Consider the following 23750-nt stretch of genomic DNA (forward strand, 5'->3'; position numbering starts at 1 on the left):
TGGGTATAAAATCTGTCTTACCCTACAGGAAAGTAGGGGAGAAGGGGATAGGGAGGAGGGGGTAATCAGCAGCAAAAACTTTTGAAGAGGGACAGGGTCAAAGGAGACAATAGACTATTTGGGGGTGGGATAGGATGGAGGGAAATAAAGTTAGTTTTTCACAACATGACTGTTATGGAAGTGTTTTACATGATTACACATGTATAACCTATATAGAATTGCTTGCCTTCTCAAGGGGGGTGGGTGGGGAGGGAGGAAGGGAGAGAATTTGGAACTCAAAGTTTTAAAAACAAATGTTAAAAATTGCTTTTACATGCAACCTAGAAATAAGAAATACAGACGATGGGGTATAGAAATCTATCTTGCCCTACAAGAAAATAGAGGGGAAGGGGATAAGAGAAGGGGCAGAGTGTGATAGAAGGGAGGGCAGATTGGGGGAAGAGAATACACGCCATATTGGGGTGGAGGGAAGGGGAGAGATGGGGAGAAAATTTGGAACTCAAAATCTTGTAGAAGTGAATGTTGAAAACTAAAAATACATTAATTGATAGGAAAAAAAGGAGGAGCATTCCAGACCTAGGGTGAATACACAGTGAAAAGGCAAGGAGTCAGGAAACATGAAGAACTGCAAAAAGGCCTGTGTCACTGGAACAGAGACTACATGGAGGGAAGTAAAGTGTAGAAAAATGCAAATGTAGGAAGGAGCCAGGTTGTGAAGGGTTTTAAAAGCCAAATAAGATTCTATATTTGATCCTGGAAATAATAGGGAACCACTGGAGTTTTCTAAGGTGGGGAAAGGGGTCAGATCTGTGCTTTAGGAGAATAACTTGGGAAGCCAAGTAGAGAATGAACTGTAGGGGTAAGAGGCTTGAGGCAGGGAGACCAACCAGCAGGTTACTGTAATAGTCTAGACGTGAGGTGATTAGGGCCTTCACTAGGGTGGTGGGAGCATCAAAGGAGAGAAGCAAACTAAAAGAGAAACGTTGCAAAGGTAGAAACAAGAGTTGGCAATGGGTTGGATATGTAGGGTGAGAAGGAATGAGGAATCAAGGGTGATGTCCAAGTTGTGAGCCTAATTGACTAGAAGGATGGTGGTGCCCTCTATAGTAATAGGTAAGTTCAGAAGAAAGGGAGGAGGTTGGGGAAAAGATAATGTGATCTGTTTTTAACATGCTAAATTTAAGATGTCTAGGGGACATCCAGATTAAGATGTTCAATAAGCATTGGAGTTGTGAGACTGGAGGTCAGAGATAAGTTAGGGTTGTATAAATAGATCTAACAATCATCTTTATAGATAAGGAAGATGATGAGATCATTAAGCAAGAGGAGGTCAAGGATAGCCCCTTGGAGGACCCCTACCTAGAGCAGTTGTGACTTCCGTGAAGAGCCGACAAAGGAGACTGAGGAGTGGTCAGATGGTAGGAGAAAGATAGGAGAAAAACCAGGAGAGATAAATGTCATGAAAAACCTATGAAGGAGCTCCCTCTTTTCTAGGTTTTTGTGACTTTGAGAGTATCAAGAAGCGGGTGATGAACAGTAGCAAAACCTGTAAAGCAGGAAAAAAAAAGGATGAGGATTTAGAAAGAGCCATTGAATTTGGCAATTAAGAGATCATTTATAACTTTGAAAAGAACAGTTTCAGTTGAATGATAAGATCGGAAACTAGACTAGAGGCTTTAAAAAAAAGTTCATCCTTTGTACTTGAAGAGGACCAATGACATCATAATGTTGGGGCCAAGGTACAGTAAGTTCAACTGTGGCTGATCAGTCCAATATGAGCTTGAAAGGCTCTACCACAGACTGGACACAAATAGTCCATTTGAACATTTGGTAAAGAGATGTCTCTAGATTTGCATATCTCCTGTTTCCTTTGTGCTACTGCAATTCTGCTTTGCTGGTAGAGCACAGAGCCTTCTTTGATGTGGGTGCACTGTGCTAGGAGATCTTGTGCCAGTGTCTCCCATGTCTCACAACTGATACTAAAGTTCTTCAGAGAGACCTTGAGAGTGTCCTGGTACCACTTCTGACCTCTGTGTGAGCGCTTGCCTTGTGCTAGTTCTCTGTAAAATAGTCTTTTAGGCAAACATATGGTGGGTATTTGGGTTACATTCCCCACCCATAGGAGATGTATTCTCTTCAGTAGAGTTTGATTGCTTGGCAGCTTAGCTCGAGAGAGGACCTCAAGGTTGAGTACCCTATCTTGCCAGGTAATCTTCAGAATCTTCCTAAGACAATTCGAATGGCAGTCATTCAATTTTCTGGTCTGGTGCTGGCAGACTATCCAGGTTTCACAGGCATACAACAATAAAGTCAGCACAGCAGCACTATAGACCTTCACTTTGGTAGGCAGTCTAATACCCCTTCTCTTTCACACTTTCTTTCAGAGCCTCTCAAACACTGAGCTAGCTCTAGCAACATGTGCCCCAACCTCATCATCTATGTGTACATCCACAGAAAGTATACTGCCAAGGTAAGTGAACTTATCCACAACATTCAAAATTTCTCTATTTGCTGTAACCAATAGTTCCCTGTATGCATGTTGTAATGCAATCAATGGTGCCCGAGCTTCTGTTTTCTTAGTGTTGATTGTCAGGCCAAAATTAGGACAAAAAACAATAAGATCATAGGAAATGGAGGCACTGATTGCAAAGGGCTTTTTCGACGTTTTTAGCCAGGAAGGGTATGGTAAGATATGGGACAATAGGTAACAAGGATAGTAAGATCAAATAATGAGGGGGTTTTAAGGTAAGAAGAGACATGGTCATGTTTGTAGGCATCAGGGAATAAGCCAATAGAAAAGGAGAGACTGAAGATTAGTGATATTGGGGATGATAGAGAAGGCAATCTGGAAAATATGGGAGGGAATAGGATCAAAGATGGATGTCAAGGAAAAAAAACATTTTTTCATGTGAGATGGGTAAAGCAGGAGATAGTAGGGAAAGAAATCTAAGTGATGTAAGATGAGGGGGAGGAAGAGAAAAGAGGAAGTTCTTGGTAAATAGCCTCAATTTTTTCAGTGAGTTATCAGGCAAAGTTCTCAGTTGAAAGGGTGGGGGAAGAGGTGCCATAAGAAGCTTGAGAAAGGATGAAAAAGTCTGAAATAGCTGCTTTGGTGAGTGGGATAATGAATGGATTAGGGAGATATAAAAGGATTGCCTTGCCACAGTGAGGCCCAGTTGAGATTATATAACATAAACTTGGAGTGAACTTAGGAAGAATGGCTTTATCATATTTTCTAACTCTGTCCAGTATGTGAGTAGGGGTGAAGGCAGCAGATGCATGATGGGAGTAATTCAAGGTTGAGGCTTATCAAGATATGATTGACAATAGCATAAGAAGGCAAAGGTCTCAAGTGTACAAGATAAAGGAGAGTTGAATTGGCTCACTAAGGGGTCAAGGTAGGGAAGGGGGAAAGGTGTAGCCATCGCAGGGATGATGCTGTGGGAAAGAATAGAAGGAGAGAGGGAATGGAAGTCACAGTGAAGATAAAGAACAGGTTTAGCAGTCAAAAGGCAGAGGGAAATATAGATGATAAAAGATCATGTTTAGATGAAGGAATTTCAGAGTTCATGAACACAGAAGTGGAAAACTTGTGGTTGATGGCAAACTAAAGGGTAAGGCCATCTCTGTATGTAGCTGAAGTAGAACAGAATGATAAGGCATCAGAGTAGGTCTTTAGGAATGGTGTCTGTTCATATAAATAACAAATCTATTACTTGGAGCTGATGTCCATGCCATTATCAGATATTTGCCTGTCATTTAAGGAAACATGGATATTTTAGACTTGGAAAAGAAAACGTTAAAATGTATATAAATGGGAACCTTTTCAAAAAGTTGTGGCCTGATTTTAAAGGGCCAATGTTTTCATGTATTTCCACCACGGCAAATCATTCTTGTGAGAATAACTACAAACATTTTTTAAAGTATAAATATTTAAGCTTACTAGGCTGCTCTAGCAGAACAAAATTTTAAAATGTTTGCTGAAATCACTTCTACAAGAACCAGTTACATTCTAAAAACATGTGGTGCTAAGGTAAATGTCTTGTCATGGTATAAATATCTTAAATAATAATAAAATGTCTTGCTTTAAAATGTTTGTGATAATATGGCTAATAAGAACTGTAATTTTTGTTCAAAACCTTCTGTACAGAGTCTTAGGTTTTACTAGTTTAAAAAAAAATTCAGGGAGGCAGAGCCAAGATGGTGGAATAAAGGAAGGGACTTTCCTGAGCTCCCCCGAAACCCCTCCAAAAACCTTTTTAAAATTACTCTAAACAAATTTTAGATCAGCAGAACCCACAAAAATACAGAGTGAAACAAATTTGAGTTGAATATGAAAGGATGATAACTAAAATATAAAATTAAGGGGTGAGAGAGGAATGTACTTGGAAAAAGAGAAAGGGAGAAGTAGAATGGGGTAAATTATTTCACATAAAAGAGGCAAGAAAAAGCTTTTACAATGGAAGGGAAGAGGGGAAGGTGAGAGGGAATGAGTGAACCTTAGTCTCATCAGAATTGGCTCAAAGAGGGAATAACATGCACGCTCAAGCAGGCATAGAAATCTATCTTACCTTACAAGTAAATAGAAGGGGCAAATCAACACAACTCTGAGGTACCACATCACATTTATCAGATTGGCTAACATGACAAAACAGGAAAATAAATGTTAGAGAAGATGTGGCAAAATTGGAACACTAATTCATTGTTAGTGGAGTTGTGAACTGATCCAACCATTCTGGAAAGCAGCAATTTGGAACTATATCCAAAGGGCTATAAAACTGTGCATATGCTTTGATCCAGCAATACCACTTCTAGGTCTGTATCTCAAACAGATCATAAAAATGGGAAAAGGACACATGTATACAAAAATATTTATAGCAGCTCTTTATGTGGTGGCAAAGAATTGGAAATTGAGGGGATGTCCATCAATTGGGGAATGGCTGAACAAGTTGTGGTATATGCATGTAATGGAATACTATTGTGCTATGGGAAATGATAAGCAGGTGACCTTCAGAAAAATCTAGAAAGACTTATGTGAACTGATACTGAGTGAAATGAGCAGACCAGGAGAACATTGTATACAGTAACAGGCACATTATGCAATACCTGCCTTTGATAGACTTAGTTTTTCTCAGCAATACAAGGATCTAAGACAACTCCAAAAGACTCATGATGGTAAATGCTATCCACATCCAGAGAAAGAACTTTGGAGTCTGAATACAGATGGAAGCATACTATTTTCTTTCCTTTTCTTTTGTTGTTTTGTTTTGTTTTTTTCTTTCTCATGGTTCCTCCCATTAGTTCTAATTCTTCTTTATTATGACTATCAGGACTAATGTAAAAATATGTTTAAAATGAATACATAAGTAGAGGCTATATCACATTGCATGTCATCTTGGGGAGGGGGAAGGAGAAAATTTAAAACTCAAAATCTTATGAAAGTGAATGTTGAAAACTAAAAATAAACTATCTAATTATATTTTTAAAAATTAAAAAAATTTTAAAAAGAAAGGAGGGGAAGGAGATAGGAGAAGAGGGGATAGTGATAGAAGGGAGGGCAGATTGGAGGAGTGACAGGGTCAAAGGAGAGACAAAATTGAATAAATGGGGGTGGAGAACAGCATGGAGGGAAATATAGTAAGCAATAGTAACTGTGAAAAAAATTTTGAAGCAAGTTTCTCTGATAAAGGCCTCATTTCTCAAACATAGAGAGAAGTGAGTCAAATTTATAAAACTAAAAGCCATTCCCTAATTTACAAGTTATCAAAAGATATGATCATTTTTCAGATGAAGTAATCAAAGCTATCTATAATCATATGAAAAAAATACTCTAATTCACTATTGATTGGAGAAAGGCAAATTAAAACAATTCTGAGGTACTACCTCATACCTATTAGATCGGCTAATAGGACAGCAAAGGTTAATGACAAATGTTGGAGGGAATATGGGAAAAATGAGACTTTAATGCATCATTGGTGGAGCTGTGAACTGATTCAACCATTCTGTACAGCAATTTGGAACTATGCCCAAAGGGCTATAAAACCATGCATGCCCTTTGACATAGCAATACCATGACTAGGTCTGTATTCAAAAAGAGATTAAAAAAAAACAAAAAGGAAATGGACCTATATGTACAAAAATATTTATAGCAGCTCTTTTCTGGCGGTAAAGACTTGGAAGTTGAGAGGATGCCAATCAATTGGGGAATGGCTGAACAAGTTGTAGTGTGTGATTATGGTGCAATACCATTGTAGAATAAGAACTGATGAGCAGGATACTCTCAGAAAAACCTGGGAAGTGTTGCATGGGCTGATGCAAAGTGAAATGTACTGTGTACACAGCAATATTCTAAGATGATCAGCCATGAATGACTTAGCTATTCTTAGCAATACAGCGATCCGAAACAACTTTGAAGGACTTATGATGAAAAATGCTATCCATCCTCAGAGAAAGTACTGATGGTGTCTGAATACAGATTAAAGTATACTTTTTTTACTATTTTTTGAGTTTTTTTCTCATCTGTTTTCTTTCACAACACGACTTATGAATATGTTTTGCATGACTGCACATGTATAACCTATATTGAATTGTTTGTCTTCTCAATGAGGGAGTGGGGTGGGGAGGGAGAGAGGGAGAGAATTTGGAGCTCAAAGTTTTAAAAATTAATGTTAAAAATTGTTTTTACATGTAACTGGGGAAAATAAAATACTAAATAAAAACTTTAAAAATTCAAATTTTTTCTTAAGCCAAAAGAAAATTAATTTTACAGCTAATTAGAAAAGTGAATTTGACTTCCCCAGTCATTCAGTGCAATTCAAGTAGCAGCATGAAATAAGGGTGTGGAGTTTGCTAGTCTAAATCAATACTGAGAAGGTAATATAGCCAATAAATATGCAAACTTGCTAAACTAACTTAACAGGTTTGCTATGAATGTCAATGCCACATAACTTAAATCAGAGCCAAACACTGGTTGCTCCCAGAGTTATTTAGCATTCATTTTTTTAAAAAATCCAAATAAGCATTGTAGAGAATGAAAGTAAAATTAGGTTATCATTCTACATGCACTAACCAACTTCAGAGTTGCATTCTTAGGATAAAAATGAGTAAATGGGAAACATTTTAAAAGAAATAAAAATGCTATATAATTGAAAGGTGTGTCTGTGCTTTTTTGGGTCTATTGTTGTTCAGTTGTTTTTGGTTGTGTCTGACTCTTCATGACATTTGGGGTTTTCTTAGCAGTGAGACCAGAGTAACCATTTCTTTCTCCAGCTCATTTGACAGATGAAGAAACTGAAGCAAACAAGGTTAAGTGACTTGCCCAAGATTACCCAACTAGTATGTGTCTGAGGCCAGATTCAAACTCAGGAAGATGAGCCTTCCTAACTCCAGGCCCAACAATTCTATCCACTAATGGTAATTTTTATCTAGTGATCTCTTGAGAGCAGGAAGAGTGACATAAACAAGGTAGCCATTGATCAGTTGAGAATGTATGGGTAGCGTCAAGCTCCAGGAAGGTTGTCGTGACCATTATTCATTGACCTAGGAGGTGGTCCAGATTTTTAAATGGATCAATAGGCTGGATCTAAGGGAGCCATAAGTTGGGTAGAACTAATCCAGCATGAAAAGTGCTGAGTGGTAAATGGAAGGGAATTTTCACTGATAGCAGAAGCCAAGTGGTCAGAGTTGGACTCAAGGATGTCTCCTAGTAAAGAAAAAAAAAACTGAACTGCCACATCCAGTTAAAACAGGAATGGTCTAAATAACCATAAGCATTGAAAAGGACAATGAGAAAAAAATGTTTAAAGAATGATAATTTCCCACCTTTCAAATAAGTAATGCGTTACCATTGTCTCGTTTTTTTTTTAATGACAGATATAGAACTACAGGGTTTCAAAAGAAATTCTAGTGAATTTCCATTTGTTACTCTTGATTATTACCTTAAAGGGATTGTTTTGAGATTTTTCTTTAGGCTTTTATTTTTGTGGAGAAAGAAAACACATTACTAAATACAATTTCCCCAAAGAAAAGCATTTTTTTATGTTTTGTTTTTGTTTTGTTTTTTGGATGGGGGAAGGCAGGGCAATTGGGGTTAAGTGACTTGCTCAAGGTCACACAGCTAGTAAGTGTGTCAAGTGTCTGAGGCCGAATTTGAACTCAGGTCCTCCTGACACCATGGCTGGTGCTCTACTCACTACACAGCCTAGCTGCCCCGAAAAGCATTTAAAAAAAAAAAAAGGTTGAGATCTCACTAATAATCAGAGATTCAGATTAAAACTATTACAACTCAACCTACCAAATTGGTAAAAATAATGAAGAGCAATGAAACTCAATGCTAGCAGGGACGTGGAGATACAAGCGTCCACACGTGTTAGAAGGAGAATTTCAAACCTGTAGAACATTTCTGGAGAACGATCTGACTGGACGTTGTACAACTAACAAAAATAATATCCTTTGGAGCAATAATTCTATTGTCTGGAATACGGCCCAAAAGTACTTCAAGTCACACTGCTCAAAAAAAAAAAGCTACCTGTTAAAAGTTTCTTAGCAATATTTTTAGATAATTACCAAAAAAAGCAACATAAATGGACAACAATGGGGGGATAATTAAATAAATTATGGCACATTAATTTGATGTAATGCCATTATGCCATTAAGACAAGTATGAGAAATAAAAAAAGAAATCTGAAAAGATCTTTATGAAATAATACAATGTCCCCAAAAAGTACAGCATCAGAAGAATGGGATATATAAGAAAATATGAAAGACAATGAACAGACAAAGAATTTGGACAGGGACTTAGATGGAACTGATATTGAAATTAATTTAAATTTATTTATAAATTTGTGTTCATAAATGTATATATATTATTTTATATTTTAATATTATATAATTCTATGATTATTTATATTACATATTATATATTTTAATAAATTAAATATAATTTAAATATATCCAGTTATTAAGTTTAGTTGGTAGTATGATGTTCAATATTACGTTTTTAATAAAACATTGCATTTTTAAAAGAGGTTTGGTTATTTTTGTATTAGGTGCTTTTGAAGATGAACGAATAAATGAACTATATCACCATCCAGTTTGCTCTTTAGTCTTTTAGCATTTTCTTCTTAGGCTAAAAACAAAGTTAAATTAATATATGGCTGTGCCCTTGATGTCAGATAAAAATGATAGAAGAGGTAGTAGGTTACATTTGCAAGACAGCTGAAGCAATAGGTGATAGCATCTCAGGCATTGCCCCAATGTGAGACCTCACATTCATCCATCCAACAACACATTGCTTTAATAGCTGCTGCTTCAGGAGCTGGAACCTCATTTAAGACGTGAAGTACTCTCCTTTGAAGATGTTATTGCCTCCACTTTTTATAATCATCACTTCCCACTGAATCCTTCCTCGTAATAGTTAAGTGAAACCAACCCAGACGGATCGCTTTTGACAACATATGGAACATTCAGCAAGCAGGGAAGTGTTTCATCACATGCTCTCTGGGGCTATAATTAATCATTACCATCAATTGGAGTTTGGCTGCCTTTCAGCGTTTCCATTTATATTACTATAGTCCCCTCTGACTTGTCCAGAAGATTATAATCTCAATCATTCTCCCCTCCTTCTCTAAACTTCATCCTCATTAACTCACTATTCTTCTCACAGGAATAAAGCAGCTTTTCATCCCTCCTCAAAACCTCTCATGGCTCCTCCTCCCACAACTCTCAGCCAAGAATCTTGCAAAATGAGGACGTTCACTAAGAGCTCCCTGGTCTCCCGTCTTCCTCATCTCCCATGACCTAGATGTCTTCTGCAGCTCTCTCCTCCTTCACCCCTGTCTCTCATAAAGAAATGACCTTTCTGTCTGCCAAGGTAAACACCTCTATATTCTCAAATGATCCATTTAATCTCATCCCCCCCAGCAGATTACCTCCTCCCTCATCTCCCCTCTCCCTTATCTTCAATCTCTCCCTGCCTACTACCTGTAAAGACAATTTGGATTTGAAGATCTTTCTCACCCATTAATAGGTCATGTGACCTGCTTACATCATAGGAAGCCTAAGTCACATGTGGTGGGAGGAGCTTCCTGACAGGAAAAGGAAGTTGTGTCACAGGAAATGCGGAGAGAGTGGTTAGAGCTGAGGGAGAGAGCAGACATGTGCTGTGCTGTGTGTTTGTTGGTGGCAAGGCCCCAGCAGGGGGCAGGAAGGTTATGGGATAGAGTGGTTCTCTGCCGTGATATCACGTATTGAATTCTTTGCTGCTGTGATGGATTGGGCGTATTGCTTCTGGGATCCGGTTCTGTGGTGTCTGAATAAATGGTTTACTCCTACCTTCTATATGAAGAATCTCATATTTTGCGATACAGAACCACATAGGCCTATCGACAATTATCGTCTATTTTATGATTATTGCCTTGCTAATACTCTGCTTTGTTATTGCCTACGAACATGCCCATGCTTCTTCCATCCACCCCCATTAGCTGTCATCCCGTATCTCTTCTTTCTGTGACTGAAGGCTGTCTACAATAGGTGTCTCCATTTACTTTCCTCTCATTCTCTTCTTAACTTTCTAGTCTGGCTTCCCGTGTCATCATTCACCTGACACCGCTCTCCAAAGTTACAAATGATCTCTTAATTGCCAAATCTAATACCCTTTTCTCAACTCTTATCCTTCTGGACTTCTCTGCAGTCTTTGATACTATCTCGTCTCTAGGCTTTTGGCTGGAACTTGAAGGAAGCCAGAGAATCCGGGAGGTAAAGATGAAGAGGGACAGTATTCCAGGCACGTGGAACAACCAGGAAGTTGGAATGTCTTACCCGAGGAATAGCAACAAGGCCAGCATCTCCTGGTTCTCCCCCTACCTATCTGACTGCTCCTGTTTCCTTCGCTAGCTCGTCAAGGTCACACCCACAAACCTTGGGTGTCCCCCAAGGCTCTGAGCCGTCTTATATTCTCCCTCTATACAATTTCGCTTAGTGATCTCATCAGTTCCATGGATTCAATTATCATTTCTATGCTAATTATTCTCAAATCTACTTATCCAGCCCTAACCTCTGCTGACCTCCAGTTCTGACTCTCCAAATGCCTTTTGTTGTTGTTGTTGTTGATGTTCAGTCATTCTGAGCCATGTCCAACCCTTTGTGACCCCATTTGGGGTTTTCTTGGCAGAGATACTGAAGTAGTTTGCCATTTCCTTCTCTAGTTCACTTTACAGACGAAGAAACTGAGGCAAATAGGGTTAAGCGACTTGCCCAGAGCCTCACAGCTAATGTGTCTGTGATCAGATTTGAACTCAGGAAGTTTTTCTGACTGTAGGCCAGCACTCTATCCACTGCACCAACTTGGACATCTCAAACTGGATGTTCTGCAAAAATGTCTAAAACTGAACTCATTTTGCCCTTTGCCCCATTCCAAACTTCTGTATTATTGTCGATCGCACCACCATCCTTCCAGTTACCTAGGTTCACAACCTAGATGTCATCCTTAATTCCTCACTCTCTCACCCCCCATATCCACTCTTTTGCCAAAGCCTGTTTTACCTTTATAACATATCACACATATACCCCTTCTCTCCTCTGACATTTGCCACCACCTCGGTGCAGGACCTTCTACCCTCATGCCTGGACAATTGCAATAGCCTCCTCTCTTTGCCACAAATCACTTCTCTCTCCAGTGCATCCTCCCTCCACTTAGATGTCAAAATGATCTTCCAAAAGCACAGGTCTGATGATGTCACCCCTTCTACTCAATAACCTTCAACGGATCCCTATTACCTCCAAGATATAAAATCCTGTTTGGCATTCATAGCCCTTCATAACCCACCCTACCCCCTCCTTCTAACACCTCACACCTGATAAACTCTACAACTTGGTGACACTGGCCTTCTTTCTATTCCTTGAATAAAACACTCCATCTTATGTCTTCAGATATTGTCACTGGCTGTCCCTAATGTCTGGAATACTCTCCCTCTTCATCTCTACCTTCCCAGCTAAAATCCCTTTTTTATAGAAAGCCTTTCCTGATCCTCCTTAGTTCTTTTGCCTTCATTCTGTTAATTATTTCTAATTTATCTGTAATTATCCAATTTATTTGTATATACCTTTTTTGTATAAAGTCCTTCACTAGATCTTGCCATCCCTCAAGCCATAATTCTGTATCAATCCTCCCCTTCCTAGTTAAAGTCCTAAAGAACCATCTATACTCTCCTCTGAATCATGTTCAGTTTGGCTTCTGACCTTATCACTTGACTGAAACTGTTATCTAAAGGTACCTAGGATGAATTTTTTTTCCAAATGAAGATCCTGCTTTTTCTCCCTTTCTCCTCCCCTCTCCAATGAGAAAGTAAGAAAAACAAAACTGTTACAAACACATATGGTCAAGCAAAACAAATTCCCATGAGTCCATTATGGATAACATATTTCATCATGAGTGAGTCCTCTGGAATTCTGGCTGGTCATTGTGTTTATCAGAGTTTTAAAATCTTTTGAAGTTGTTTGTCTTTATAATATTGTTGTTATTGCATAGATTATTCTCCTGTTTCTGCTCACTTACCAATTCATATTAAGTCTTCCCAGGTTTCTCTGAAACAATCCTCTTCATTTCTTACAGTACAATAGTATTCCATCGTATCCATATACTATGTTCAGCTATTCCTTAATAGGCAACCTCTAATTTTTCTGTTATTTGCCATCACAAAAATAACTGCTTCAAATATTTGTATTATGTGGGTTCCTTTCTTCTTTCTTTCATCTTTTTGGGCTATAGATTTAGTAGCAGTATCACTAGGTCAAAGGGTATGCACATTTTAATAGTTTTAAGGGTATAGTTCCAAAGTTCAAGGATGGCTGGACCAGTTCAGTTCCATCAACATTGTATTAACAAACCCATCTTCCCACAAACCCTCTCGCATGTCATTTTCAGCATCAACTTTGCTAATCTGATGAGTGTAAGGTAGAACCTAGAAGTTTTAATGTGCATCTCTTTAATTTTTGATGATTTTAAACATTTTTATATTGCTATTGATAGCTTGGATTTCCTCCTCTGATAGCTGACTTCCTATCCTTTGACCATTTATTAATTAGGGAATGGCTCTTATTCTTACAAACCTTAATCAATTCCCTGTTTTTAGAAATGAGACCTTTATCAGAGAAACATTAAGAACACTTTTCTATTTTTTTTTCTAATTTTAGTTGAATGCTTTTGATGGCACAAAAATGTTCTCATTTACATAATCAAAATCATCCCTTTTACCATTCTGAGATCTTCTATTTGCTCACAAACTCTCCTATCCGTGGATTGGCCAGGTAATTTCTTTCTTGCTCCTCTAATTTATGAGATCACCCTTTATGACTTAACTTAGTGTTACAGTATGAGATGTTGTTCCATGTGTAGTCTCTGTCAGACTGCTTTCCAATTTTTTGAAGTTTTTGTCTAATAGGAAGTTCTTGGCCCAGTAGCCATGATCTTTACTTTTATCAAAGACTAGGCTATGGTGTCCATTTGCTTCTACATACTGTGTACTTAATCTCTTCTACTAATCAACCTATTTTTTATTCAGTACCAAACTGTTTTGACCATTACTACCAATAGTATAGTTTAAGATCTGGTACAGTTAGGTCCCCTTCCTTCCTATCTTTCTTCATTAATTGTCTGGAGATTCTTAACTTTTTGTCCCTCCAGATGAATTTTTTTCCTTCACTTCTTTAGTTCTGTGTGTAGTGTTTTGTAGTTGTATCCATGTAATTCCTCTGTGTGTCTTGGCAGTAAGAATGTCAAGTATTTAATGTGTTCTGTAGTTATTTTAAATGGAATTTCTCTAGCTCTTTCTCCTAGATTTTGTTGGTAATAAACAGAAAAGCTGATTTATGGGAGTTTATTTCATATCCTGCAGATTTGCTAGTTTTTTTCAATTGATTCTCTAGGGTTCTCTAAGTAAATCACATCATCTATAAAGAGTATTAATTTTGTTTCCCCATTGCTTATACTTAATCGCTCAATTTCCGGTTACATTGCTATAGATAGCCAAAGATCTCAAATGTCAACTCTGGTGGTCTTTTTTCAGTCCTCCTCCCTTTCAACCTATCGGCTGCATTTGACTATTTTCTTCTCAATCGCTGTTTTATTAGATCATACTCCCAAATGAGGGTATTCAAAAGGCTCTGTCCTATTTTTCTCTTCTTACACTCTGTGACCTCATCAACTCCCATAAGTTTATCATTTCTATACCCATACATCAGTTCTCCCTCTTTCTCACCCCAAATATCCAATCAGTTGCCAAATCTTGCCATTTCTACCTCAACATCTCCCACACCTAATCCTTTCTATTTCTCACAGCCACCACCTTCGCTTAAACCCTCACCACCCCCTGCTTTTATAATAACCTCCTAATTGGCTTCCCTTAGGTCTCCAGGCCATTTTCCACGTTGCTGTCAAAATTATTTTACTTAAGCAAAGATCTGATTGGGTGACTGCCTGACTAGAAACAAACATACTATTTAGCTTTTAAAGCCCTTTAATAACCCTAATCCCAATGCATTTTTTTAGAGGGGAAGGCAGGGCAACTGGGGTTAAGTGACTTGCCCAAGGTCACACAGCTAGTGTGTCAAGTGTCTGAGGCTGTTATTTGAACTCAGGTCCTCCTGACTCCAGGGCCTGTGTTCTACTCACTGTGCCACCTAGCTGCCCCCCAATACATTTTTAAATAAACTTATTCTCCCTTCCTATTTCAAATTCAGCAAACTGGCCTTCTGTCTGGCCTTCACACATGACATTCCAATTCCCCTCTCCAATGTTGGCTGTCCCCTAAGCCTGAAGTATACTCTCTACATCTCCAATTCATAGAAATCTCCACCTTCAAAAGCAGCTCAAGCATTCCCTTCTACACTTAGGCTTTCCTGATTGCCTCAACTGTTAATAGCCTCCCTCTCAAACTACTTTGAATTCAATTATTTCTACTTTTTTACATTGTTAACTGCTCCATTGGAATGTAATCTCCTTGCGAAAAGGAATTTTTACTGTATTTGTATCCCAAAGTGGCTAAAAGTCCTGATACATAGTAGACTTTTAATAAATGATTTTATAAATAGCACACTTTTACTAATTCATAGTTCTATATTTTTATCAATTCCTGTCACTTCTTAGTGAAAATAATACTCCATTACACTCATCCTCAATCAATGGACCCTGAATACTTCCAGTTCTTTCCTACCACAAAAACTGCTATGCAGTATAAAGGCACTGCTGGAGCAAGCATCTAGTTCAACCAAGCAAGCTGGAACCCCTGCCTCCATTAGAATTCTTTGAAACATAGGTAATTCATAATTCTTCCTGAAGATAGGGGAATGAAGATGACTTATGAAGTAATTTCCCCAAGTGTAGTGTGATGGAAAGAATGATGGACTTGCAATTGGGAAGCCTGGATTAAAAGCCCAATTCTAAGACTTAATGGATGAATGAGCATGGGCAAGGCGCTTAGCCAGTTTTTGCGTTTGCAACATGAGGAAAATAGTACTTGCAAGACTGTGAAGGAAAGCATCATGTAAACCTCAAAGTGCTATATGAATAAAGAGGATACTATACAGGATATCCCAAAAGTCAGTGCAGTTTTAAGCTTCTTTAATAGGTATTAAAACTAAAACTGCACTAAAACTTTTGGGGTTCCCTGTATTTTACTTTCTAGAATAGGATCCTAAATTTTAATCCTATATAAGTCAATTTTAAGAGTGATTGGGGGCAGAGAAAAGCAGTCTATACAGTCAAAGATTCAACTAAAAAGTTTGCTCATAACTCTACTTCAGTAAATATTTGTAAGGTATGTCATTTATGCTAATCCAATTACAGTAATAATTTGTTTCCTTTTTTAAAACTATGAGAGAGCATGTGAGTGAGAGAGAGAGGGGGGGGAGAGGGAGAGAGGGAGAGGGAAAGAGTCTAGGAACTCTTTTGTCCAGTTTTGGGGAGGGGTTATATTGTGAATGGGTGTGTGTGTTTACATTTGGATTTACTGGCACACTTTAAACCCAAGCACACAAAGTAAAAAAAAACCTAAAGCTCTGAGGGCAAGACACTGTTATACAAAGCAGCCACAAGTTTTTCTTTACACACATGAAAAAGAAATGGTATGGCTAACTCAGGAGGTATTATTTTCTGCAAATTATGAATATGCATTTATGAATACTCAATCACTAATGAGAAGTGTAAATTAAACAACCCCGAGGTTTTGCCTCACGACCAACCGCTTGGTAAAGATGATAAAGTATCTTCATATTCAATGTTGGAAGAACTATAGGAAGACAGTCATACTAACTACACTGTTGGCCAATCAAACTGTTCCAAATATTGAGAAAAAAAATTTCAAATTATGCAAAGTAACTAAATTACATTGACCCAGTGATAACAATAGTAAATCCTGCAAAGGAAGTTGAAGATAGAAGAAAAGTTCCCAGGTAGACCAAAATAAATTCATAGCGTAATTTTTTATGGTAGCAAAAACAGTGGGAACCAGGTAGGTGCCCATCAATTTTGGAATGACTGAACAAATTATGACATTAACGTAATAGAATATTACTAGGCCATAAAATGAGAAATATGAAATGTTGAGAAGAGTCATATGATCTTATGTGGAGTGAAAAACCAAAAGGATAATATTCAAAGTGACCATACTAATGAAAAAAAATACTAAAAGATATCAGAATGCAAATTAACATAATGGTCAATTTTGATTGCCAAGGACTGGTGAAACATATTTTATTTTCCCCCTCAACTTTTATTGCTATATATTTTTACATCACCTTCATTTCTGAACATAGCTCTTCCCCATTCCCTACCCAGAGAGCCATCCCTTGCAACAAATAAAAGAGAAATAAAAAATAAGTTCAGCAAAACTAAGACACCAACTGAGTTTTACAGTATATGCAATGTTTCACACTCACAGCTTCTCACCTCTACAAAGAAGGTGCATTTTTTCATTTTTTCCCAGGATGAAGTTCAGATATAATTAATGTATTGTTTCTCCCCCCACCCCACCACCCCAACCTTTACAATGTTGGCAAGTCATTTATTTTGTTTTCCTAGCTCTGCTTACTTATATTGGAATCAGTTCATTCAAGTCTGCCTATGCTGCTCTGGATTCTTCTGATTCAATTTTTTCATGGCTCACTAATATTAATACTTTGTTCTTCTTGGTAGACAGATGATGGGACTATCAATATAGAATGCTACATATACTTTCAGACATGGTCAATGTGTTGGCTGGTTTTACTTAACTTCTTTTGTCATAAGGGAATTTTCTATCTATGAGAAAAGAAGGATACTGGGAAGCGACAATGAGGTTAAAGAGCAAAGAAGGTTGGTAATACAAAAAAAAACTGTGCATATATATCACTTAGGTGTGTTAGGCTTACATGAAAATATTTCAGCCCACTGGTATAAAATAAATATGTGGTTCACTTTGGCATGATCATTATCCTGAATGGACATAATACGAGAAAATATGGACATCACTGACCTCCACAAGGCATTTTTAGCAACAGCAATAATGACCTAATTGTGTCAAGAAATGCATGTTCTTAGCTGCTTTCTGAAAATCCCATTCAACATTAACACAATACATGAGAAGAGAACTGAGTTATGACACTCTCAAGCATTAATCTTTCATTATTCAAAAAAACATTTCCACAATGAAGGTAAATTCTACCCTATTTGCAGAGACTGGACCTATTCCTTCTCTTTTTACAGTGTTAAAGGTCTGTAGAGTGTCTGGTCTAATCCCTTCATTTTATATATGAAGGAACTGAGGCCCATTCCCAATAGGTATTCCTGTAAATCTGCAGAAGTATTAATTGGTGTGTCTAATGATCTACTTTTATTCCTGATAAGTAAAATTTGTAAAAATAGTAAGCATACATCACATTTATTACTATCAAAGTTTTCTAACAACAATTAGCTTTTATAAACAAAGTGTCACTGAGTTAGAAAGATCAATATTAACTAAGCTAGAAAAGCAGAAGAGGAATAATGCTGATCACCTTAACAGCACTGCCTTTATAACATTTGGAAAGTTCTATCATTTTATGGTAGATTAGCAAAGTTTCTGAAGCCAGGACTGCCACCCAGTGGCAACACTAAAGTAATAAATAACTAAGACAAAATCATGTATAAGATAATTATGTTTTTCAAAACTGAATTAAATTTCCAGACTTCAATTTTTTAAAGTTCTTTTGGTTCATTAAGAGTCTGTAAATAACATTTAGAGCCACAGAAAGATAAATAGTTCACATATTTAAGAAACATTGAAGAATTCTTGCTTAAAAAACCAAAAGGATCATCCTAACCTTAAAACTCCACAAAATATTGCTCATTATTTATATTTTTACTGATTCTCCACCATTTACTAAATGAAGTAGCTCTAATAAACATCTGAAATTAATTTTTGATAAGCATTTTCAGTTGGCCGTCCAGCTGAAATCTTCAGGTTTCAATCTGTGAATAAAGCAAAATACTCAACAAGGTGTAACTATAAAGTAATGATACCAACTTTCCAATGAGGCACACAGAATTAGTTTAATTACTATAGTCATGCCTCATATTTCCACTAGAAATCAATGTGCTTGGTTAGGAAAAAAAACCCACGATTAAAGAGCATCTACAAAAATAGACTTTGAAATAAAATCCATAACTACATGAATAAGTCCTGTTTCTCCCACAGAAAAGCAGGATCGGTTCACAAATTCTTCAAAGTAAGGCATATCTGGGAACAAAACACTAGATTTAGTGTTTAGGTACAAATCCTGACTGTCTCCTATCAAAACTAGAAAGCAGAGAGTAGGATATAATTTTTTTTAAATTATGTCTAACAGATGCTGATGTTGCCTAGGAAAAAGTCAAGTATCTTACAGTTTATTCTTTTCCCCAAAACTTTGCCATTTCTTATTTTTTGTTGGCACAGAAAGAATACATCCTGAAGTGAAACCCTTTGAAAAAACGACACTATAGAGTTCATTTCTCGTTTTAAAAGCTAAATGTATCTCACAGAGATTGCTTTGTTTTCACACAAGTAACAGATGGAGAATAATTAGAAAAGGGCACTTCAGTTCTTTAGGGTATTTCCCCTGCCCCCTCAATAGCTGTAAATTAAAACTCCACAGAATTTCTTCCAACTTTCATGTTTTACATGAAACACAGGCAGTGAATGAATTTTGAAAAACTAAGACAGACAGGCTTATTTGGTATTTACAATGGCTTAGGAGAAAAATGGCACCTGGAAACCACCTCTAATCTTTTACAGTGATTATTGCTCTTCAGTCCTACATAGGAAAGATTAGTATTTCCAGGGAAATTTATTTTAGAATATTTCATCATACGGACACAATAAATTTATACTTCAAGAGACAGTGTGACAAAAGCAATTGCCTAATACGGTAACCCTGCTAGAAAAATAAAGGATAAGTAATTTAGGATGTCTATAATTTAAAGATGTCTGTCCTTCACTGAACTGATGATGAAAAAATATAGAACTTATTACTGGAAACAAGAAAAAGGAAAAGTAACAATAAAGCTGAAAATCAAAAGATGGAAGCAATTGCTTTACAAAGTTTTTTTTTTTACATAAAATGGCATATATGTGCATTGCTATGTTATAATAAAAATACATATGTATTATAGTCAATTTCATATAGAGTTAAAAACATCAATTTCCGGTCTGGCACGATTGGACCAACATCTTCTTAGTCTTCAATTATATTTCTAATTTGAAATTTGCAGCAGTTATTCTGGTCATCTTTCTATCATGATAAATGCTTGATGAGATATAATTTTTCTCCTTGTTCACTTGTAAAAATTGGTGCCTTTTTATAATGTTCTACAAGTTCTTCCATGGTGCTGAATTTACGCTGTCCAATGCAGTAAACAGTGTCTTTCAACTGGACTTTAAAATGCTTGTTTTTCCCTTGAGCTTTCAAAGATACTGAGAAATCATTTGGCTAAAAGAAAACAAATATACATTTAGAACTTTAGTCATCTTTACTAAAAATTAAAGATATGGCTATCACAATTTTAATATAGATTATGCCTACAATAAATAAATTCTCAGTTGTGAGACAAAATCTACTTATACCCCCAAGCAAAGATTATTTGATAAACATATGGAACAACAATGCTTCATGCACCTCCTTACAATTAGTCCCTGGTAACAAAAAATTCTTAGGAAAAAATTCTGAATAACCAATGATTGTCCTAAAGGAAAAAGGAACATGAAGCTTTTCAAGGGAACTTGCAACAACTATCCAAAAGGCTCCAGAGCAGAGACTTAATTTAAGCCTTCAAAGTTACACAACAGGAAGCAGTAGTACATTAGGAAATTTTCTGTTAAATGTTTTGGCCTTGCAAAAATATCTATTAAAAAAAAATGCAGTCATTTGCTCTCAAAACTACACCTTTATGTTCCATAGCAATCCAGAAAGCCTCTCAACAGGCAGTTTTCTGAGTTAGAAACACATGACTTTGACCTTCCCAAACATATGAAACGATAGTTAGTTGGACACTGACTTACACGCCACCACATTAATTCCCCCATCACTAATCCTTTCCTTTTCTCCTACCTCTCACTCCTGTGGACAGCAGTAAGCTATACAGAGCTGATGGCACCACAAGGCAATGATTAGCACAAGAAACCATCTAACCTAACGTCTATCAAAACCTCATTGTGCGGCACAGATACTTGGCTAGCCACTTATTTTTCCAAACCACTAATTACAATCTTTTTTTTGGGGGGCCAGGGCATAAATATACACTGAGCATCCATCCTCCTCTCATACCTCAAGAAAATTGTCCCCCTTAATTCCTTTTGAAATTAAAAAAAAAAACCTTAATTATGGTTGCTAAACCATGTTTATGACACATTTATATGAGTAAGAAAAAGAAAATAGCAGCTAACATCTATACAGCACTTTAAGGCTTGTTTAATATGTTAATTCGATTGGTCCTCAACAACTCTGGGAGAGAGGTACTACCTAGCTGTACGGATGAGGAAACTGAAGCTAGAGGATACACTGACTTGCCTAGGGTTACACAGTTAAGCAGATGAGGCAGAATATGAACCCAGAACTTCTTGACTCTGTCCAGTGAGCTTACTGAATGAGCCACCCAGTTGCCCCATTAAGAAAAGGAAAGCAACTAAGTTCTGAAAGTAAATTTATGTAATCAACCTCTTAAGATCCCTGAAAACGTCCAAAAACCCTTCTTAGAACTCCACCAAATCTCTATCTACTACGAAACATATCCTCCTGAAATTAACCTGGTGCCTTCAAGTTTTGCCCATTTGAGAGGCAGTGTGGCATGATAGGTAGCAAGTCAGGAGGACTTGGGTTCTAATCACACCTTGCACTTATTAATTTTGTGGCCTGTGGCAAGAAACAATCTCAGCCTCAGTTTTCTCATTTGTAAAAAGGTCATCATAATAACTGTAGTACTTATTTCACAGGGTTGTTGTGAAGAACAAATAAAATAGCATATGCAAAACACTTGTAAACTAAAGTATTATAATAGTGTCAGGGTTCATTTGTTTTTAACCATTTTTATTTCTTCTGCTTTTTCAGCATTATTTCATTACTAGTATTAACATAGAATTGTTTTCCTTTATTTTAAAATGAAAATGGTTAATTCTATGTAGATATGTAGATTATAGGTTAAATAAACCTATACCGTACAGACTGACCTGGGAATTATCATTTATAATACAGATTTTATCACTGATGTTGGTTTTGTTGTTTTGGTTTTTTGAGGGGTAGGAAAATGCCTGCTGAATTCCAAACAACATGCAAAGAAACTTGGAATACAGTCTATTTATAAATTGGGACTTCTCTATATTCTTATAGGAAAATATTTGAATATTTAATTCAAAGGCAAATCTCCCAACTTAAAATATATTTTAGTTTCCATTTTTCACAACCAATATCAATTCTGATTTGGTCAATTTCTAATTTTCTCAGTTCCTCAGTTTGATGCACAAGACAGTATTTCAGAATGCAAAACCAAACAACCTAACAAAGAAATAATGTCAAATCAGAGGATTTATTTACATAGTTTCTAGTTCTAAGGAAAACTGAGAACCTGATTGTTATTTATCAATGAAAAATGACTTACTGAAGATTCGCTATCCCGAATGAGGAAGTCCCCTTCATTCCCTCTTTCATTCAATGCCATTTCGGCCTGATGTCTAGTGACTTTCCCATAATACCACGGGTTGCCAGCAAATCTGCCAGTGACTGATGGGCCAATGTAATCACACTGTGGAGGTGACGGTTCCAATCCTGAGGTTAGTTGACTATGCTGCATGACAGTAACATAGTTCTTTGGCACCAGGCCCACCTGCCCATTAATCTTCCGACATTTCCACCACTCAGGGTCATTTTCAGGTTTTTCAATAACATCCATCACTTCCCCTTTCTCAAAATTTAGCTCTTCATCGTTGGAGGAGCTGAATGGGTAGAGAGCTTGTACCACATGTAACACCTGTCCACTATTTAAATTGTTGACAACAGCTGCTAATTTCTCTGATAAGGAGCCCATATGGTCACCCAAAGGACTGTCGCTTTCTTCAGTCACATAGTTTGAAGGAAACCATCCAACCTGTCCATTATAGCTCCCCCGCCACCAACCATCGCTGCATTTCTCCATGACAACCACCTTTGTCCCTTTTGTCAAAGATAATTCATCCTCCCTCTCTGCCATGTAATTGAATTTCACATAAGCAGGCATGTTGAGGTCATAGAGACGTTCTCCAGGGTCAACAAAACTGTCATCAGCAGGAGATGCAGAATCTGGCACGCTGGGTTTCCTTTTCACTTTTCCAATACCTGTTTACATAAAAATTAGGGTGGAAAAAGAAAAAGAAAGCAATAATTATAAAGAAGTTATCCTTTTATCATTATTCATAAAGTCTTCAAATTTCAATGTGGCACATCTTTCTGGGAATGAACATAAAATTTTTTTCTCACTAGTGATATGGACTTAAATCCTATTATCCATATGACATAATTTATCTACTGACAATAGCCACTCTTTTACTGTTCACAGAAGCTCAAAAAATAGATGGAAGCAACACAGACAGAAATATGGATGGAGATAAGAATAGAGAGAGAAGCAGGCCTACAGTCAAGAAGACCTGAATTCAAATCTGATCTCAGACACTTACTACCTGTGTAACCCTGAGCAATCATCTGACTTTTGTTTGCCTCAGGTTTTTTTTTTCCCCTGTAAAATGGGGTTAACAACAACATCTACCTCTCAGAGTCGTTGTAAGGATCAAATAATAATTGTAAAGTGCTTAACACATTGCTGGGCATCTAGTAAGCACTATATAAGTGTCAGCAATTATTATAATTATTTTGAATAATTATATGCAGGTAATATAGTATCCTGAACTTTAATATATTTTCTTTTTTAAAAGTCCTACTTCTGAAAACTGTACATGCACATGTGAAAAAAAAGTAGATTAAAACCTAAAGCTATCAATACACAAGTCAAATAGTTGTTGCTCTTACTTTTAAAAATCCCCCAAAAGTAGGTATCCATTAATTGGGGGAACGGCTTATGGCATGCGGACACAATGAAATATTATTGTACTGTGAGAAATTACTCATGCGAAGAATGTAAAGAACCTTGTAGATTTGTAGGCAGAGCAAAATAAACAGAATTTATATAACTATAACAATACAGAAGAAAACAACACTAAAACACACTTCAAAACTCT

General features: G+C 36.9%; 1 protein-coding gene across 4 annotated transcripts in view; it reads right to left on the bottom strand.

Moving 5' to 3' along the window:
• Positions 1-16730: 16730 nt before the first annotated feature.
• NCK1 (NCK adaptor protein 1) overlaps positions 16731-23750 on the bottom strand; it is an 88379-nt gene continuing 81359 nt past the window's right edge. The window contains exons 4-5 of one of the 4 annotated variants that reach the window (XM_036745815.1): positions 22142-22854; positions 16731-19980 (exon numbers count right to left, since the gene is read on the bottom strand). In XM_036745815.1, the coding sequence (XP_036601710.1) occupies positions 19786-19980; positions 22142-22854 (908 nt within the window). In that variant the 3' untranslated portion in view covers positions 16731-19785. The remainder of the gene's footprint in view (positions 19981-22141; positions 22855-23750) is intronic. The other 3 variants (XM_036745818.1, XM_036745816.1, XM_036745817.1) reach the window with 3 other exon arrangements.

Source organism: Trichosurus vulpecula, chromosome 2 (assembly GCF_011100635.1).
Source record: "Trichosurus vulpecula isolate mTriVul1 chromosome 2, mTriVul1.pri, whole genome shotgun sequence".
Taxonomy (NCBI): domain Eukaryota; kingdom Metazoa; phylum Chordata; class Mammalia; order Diprotodontia; family Phalangeridae; genus Trichosurus; species Trichosurus vulpecula.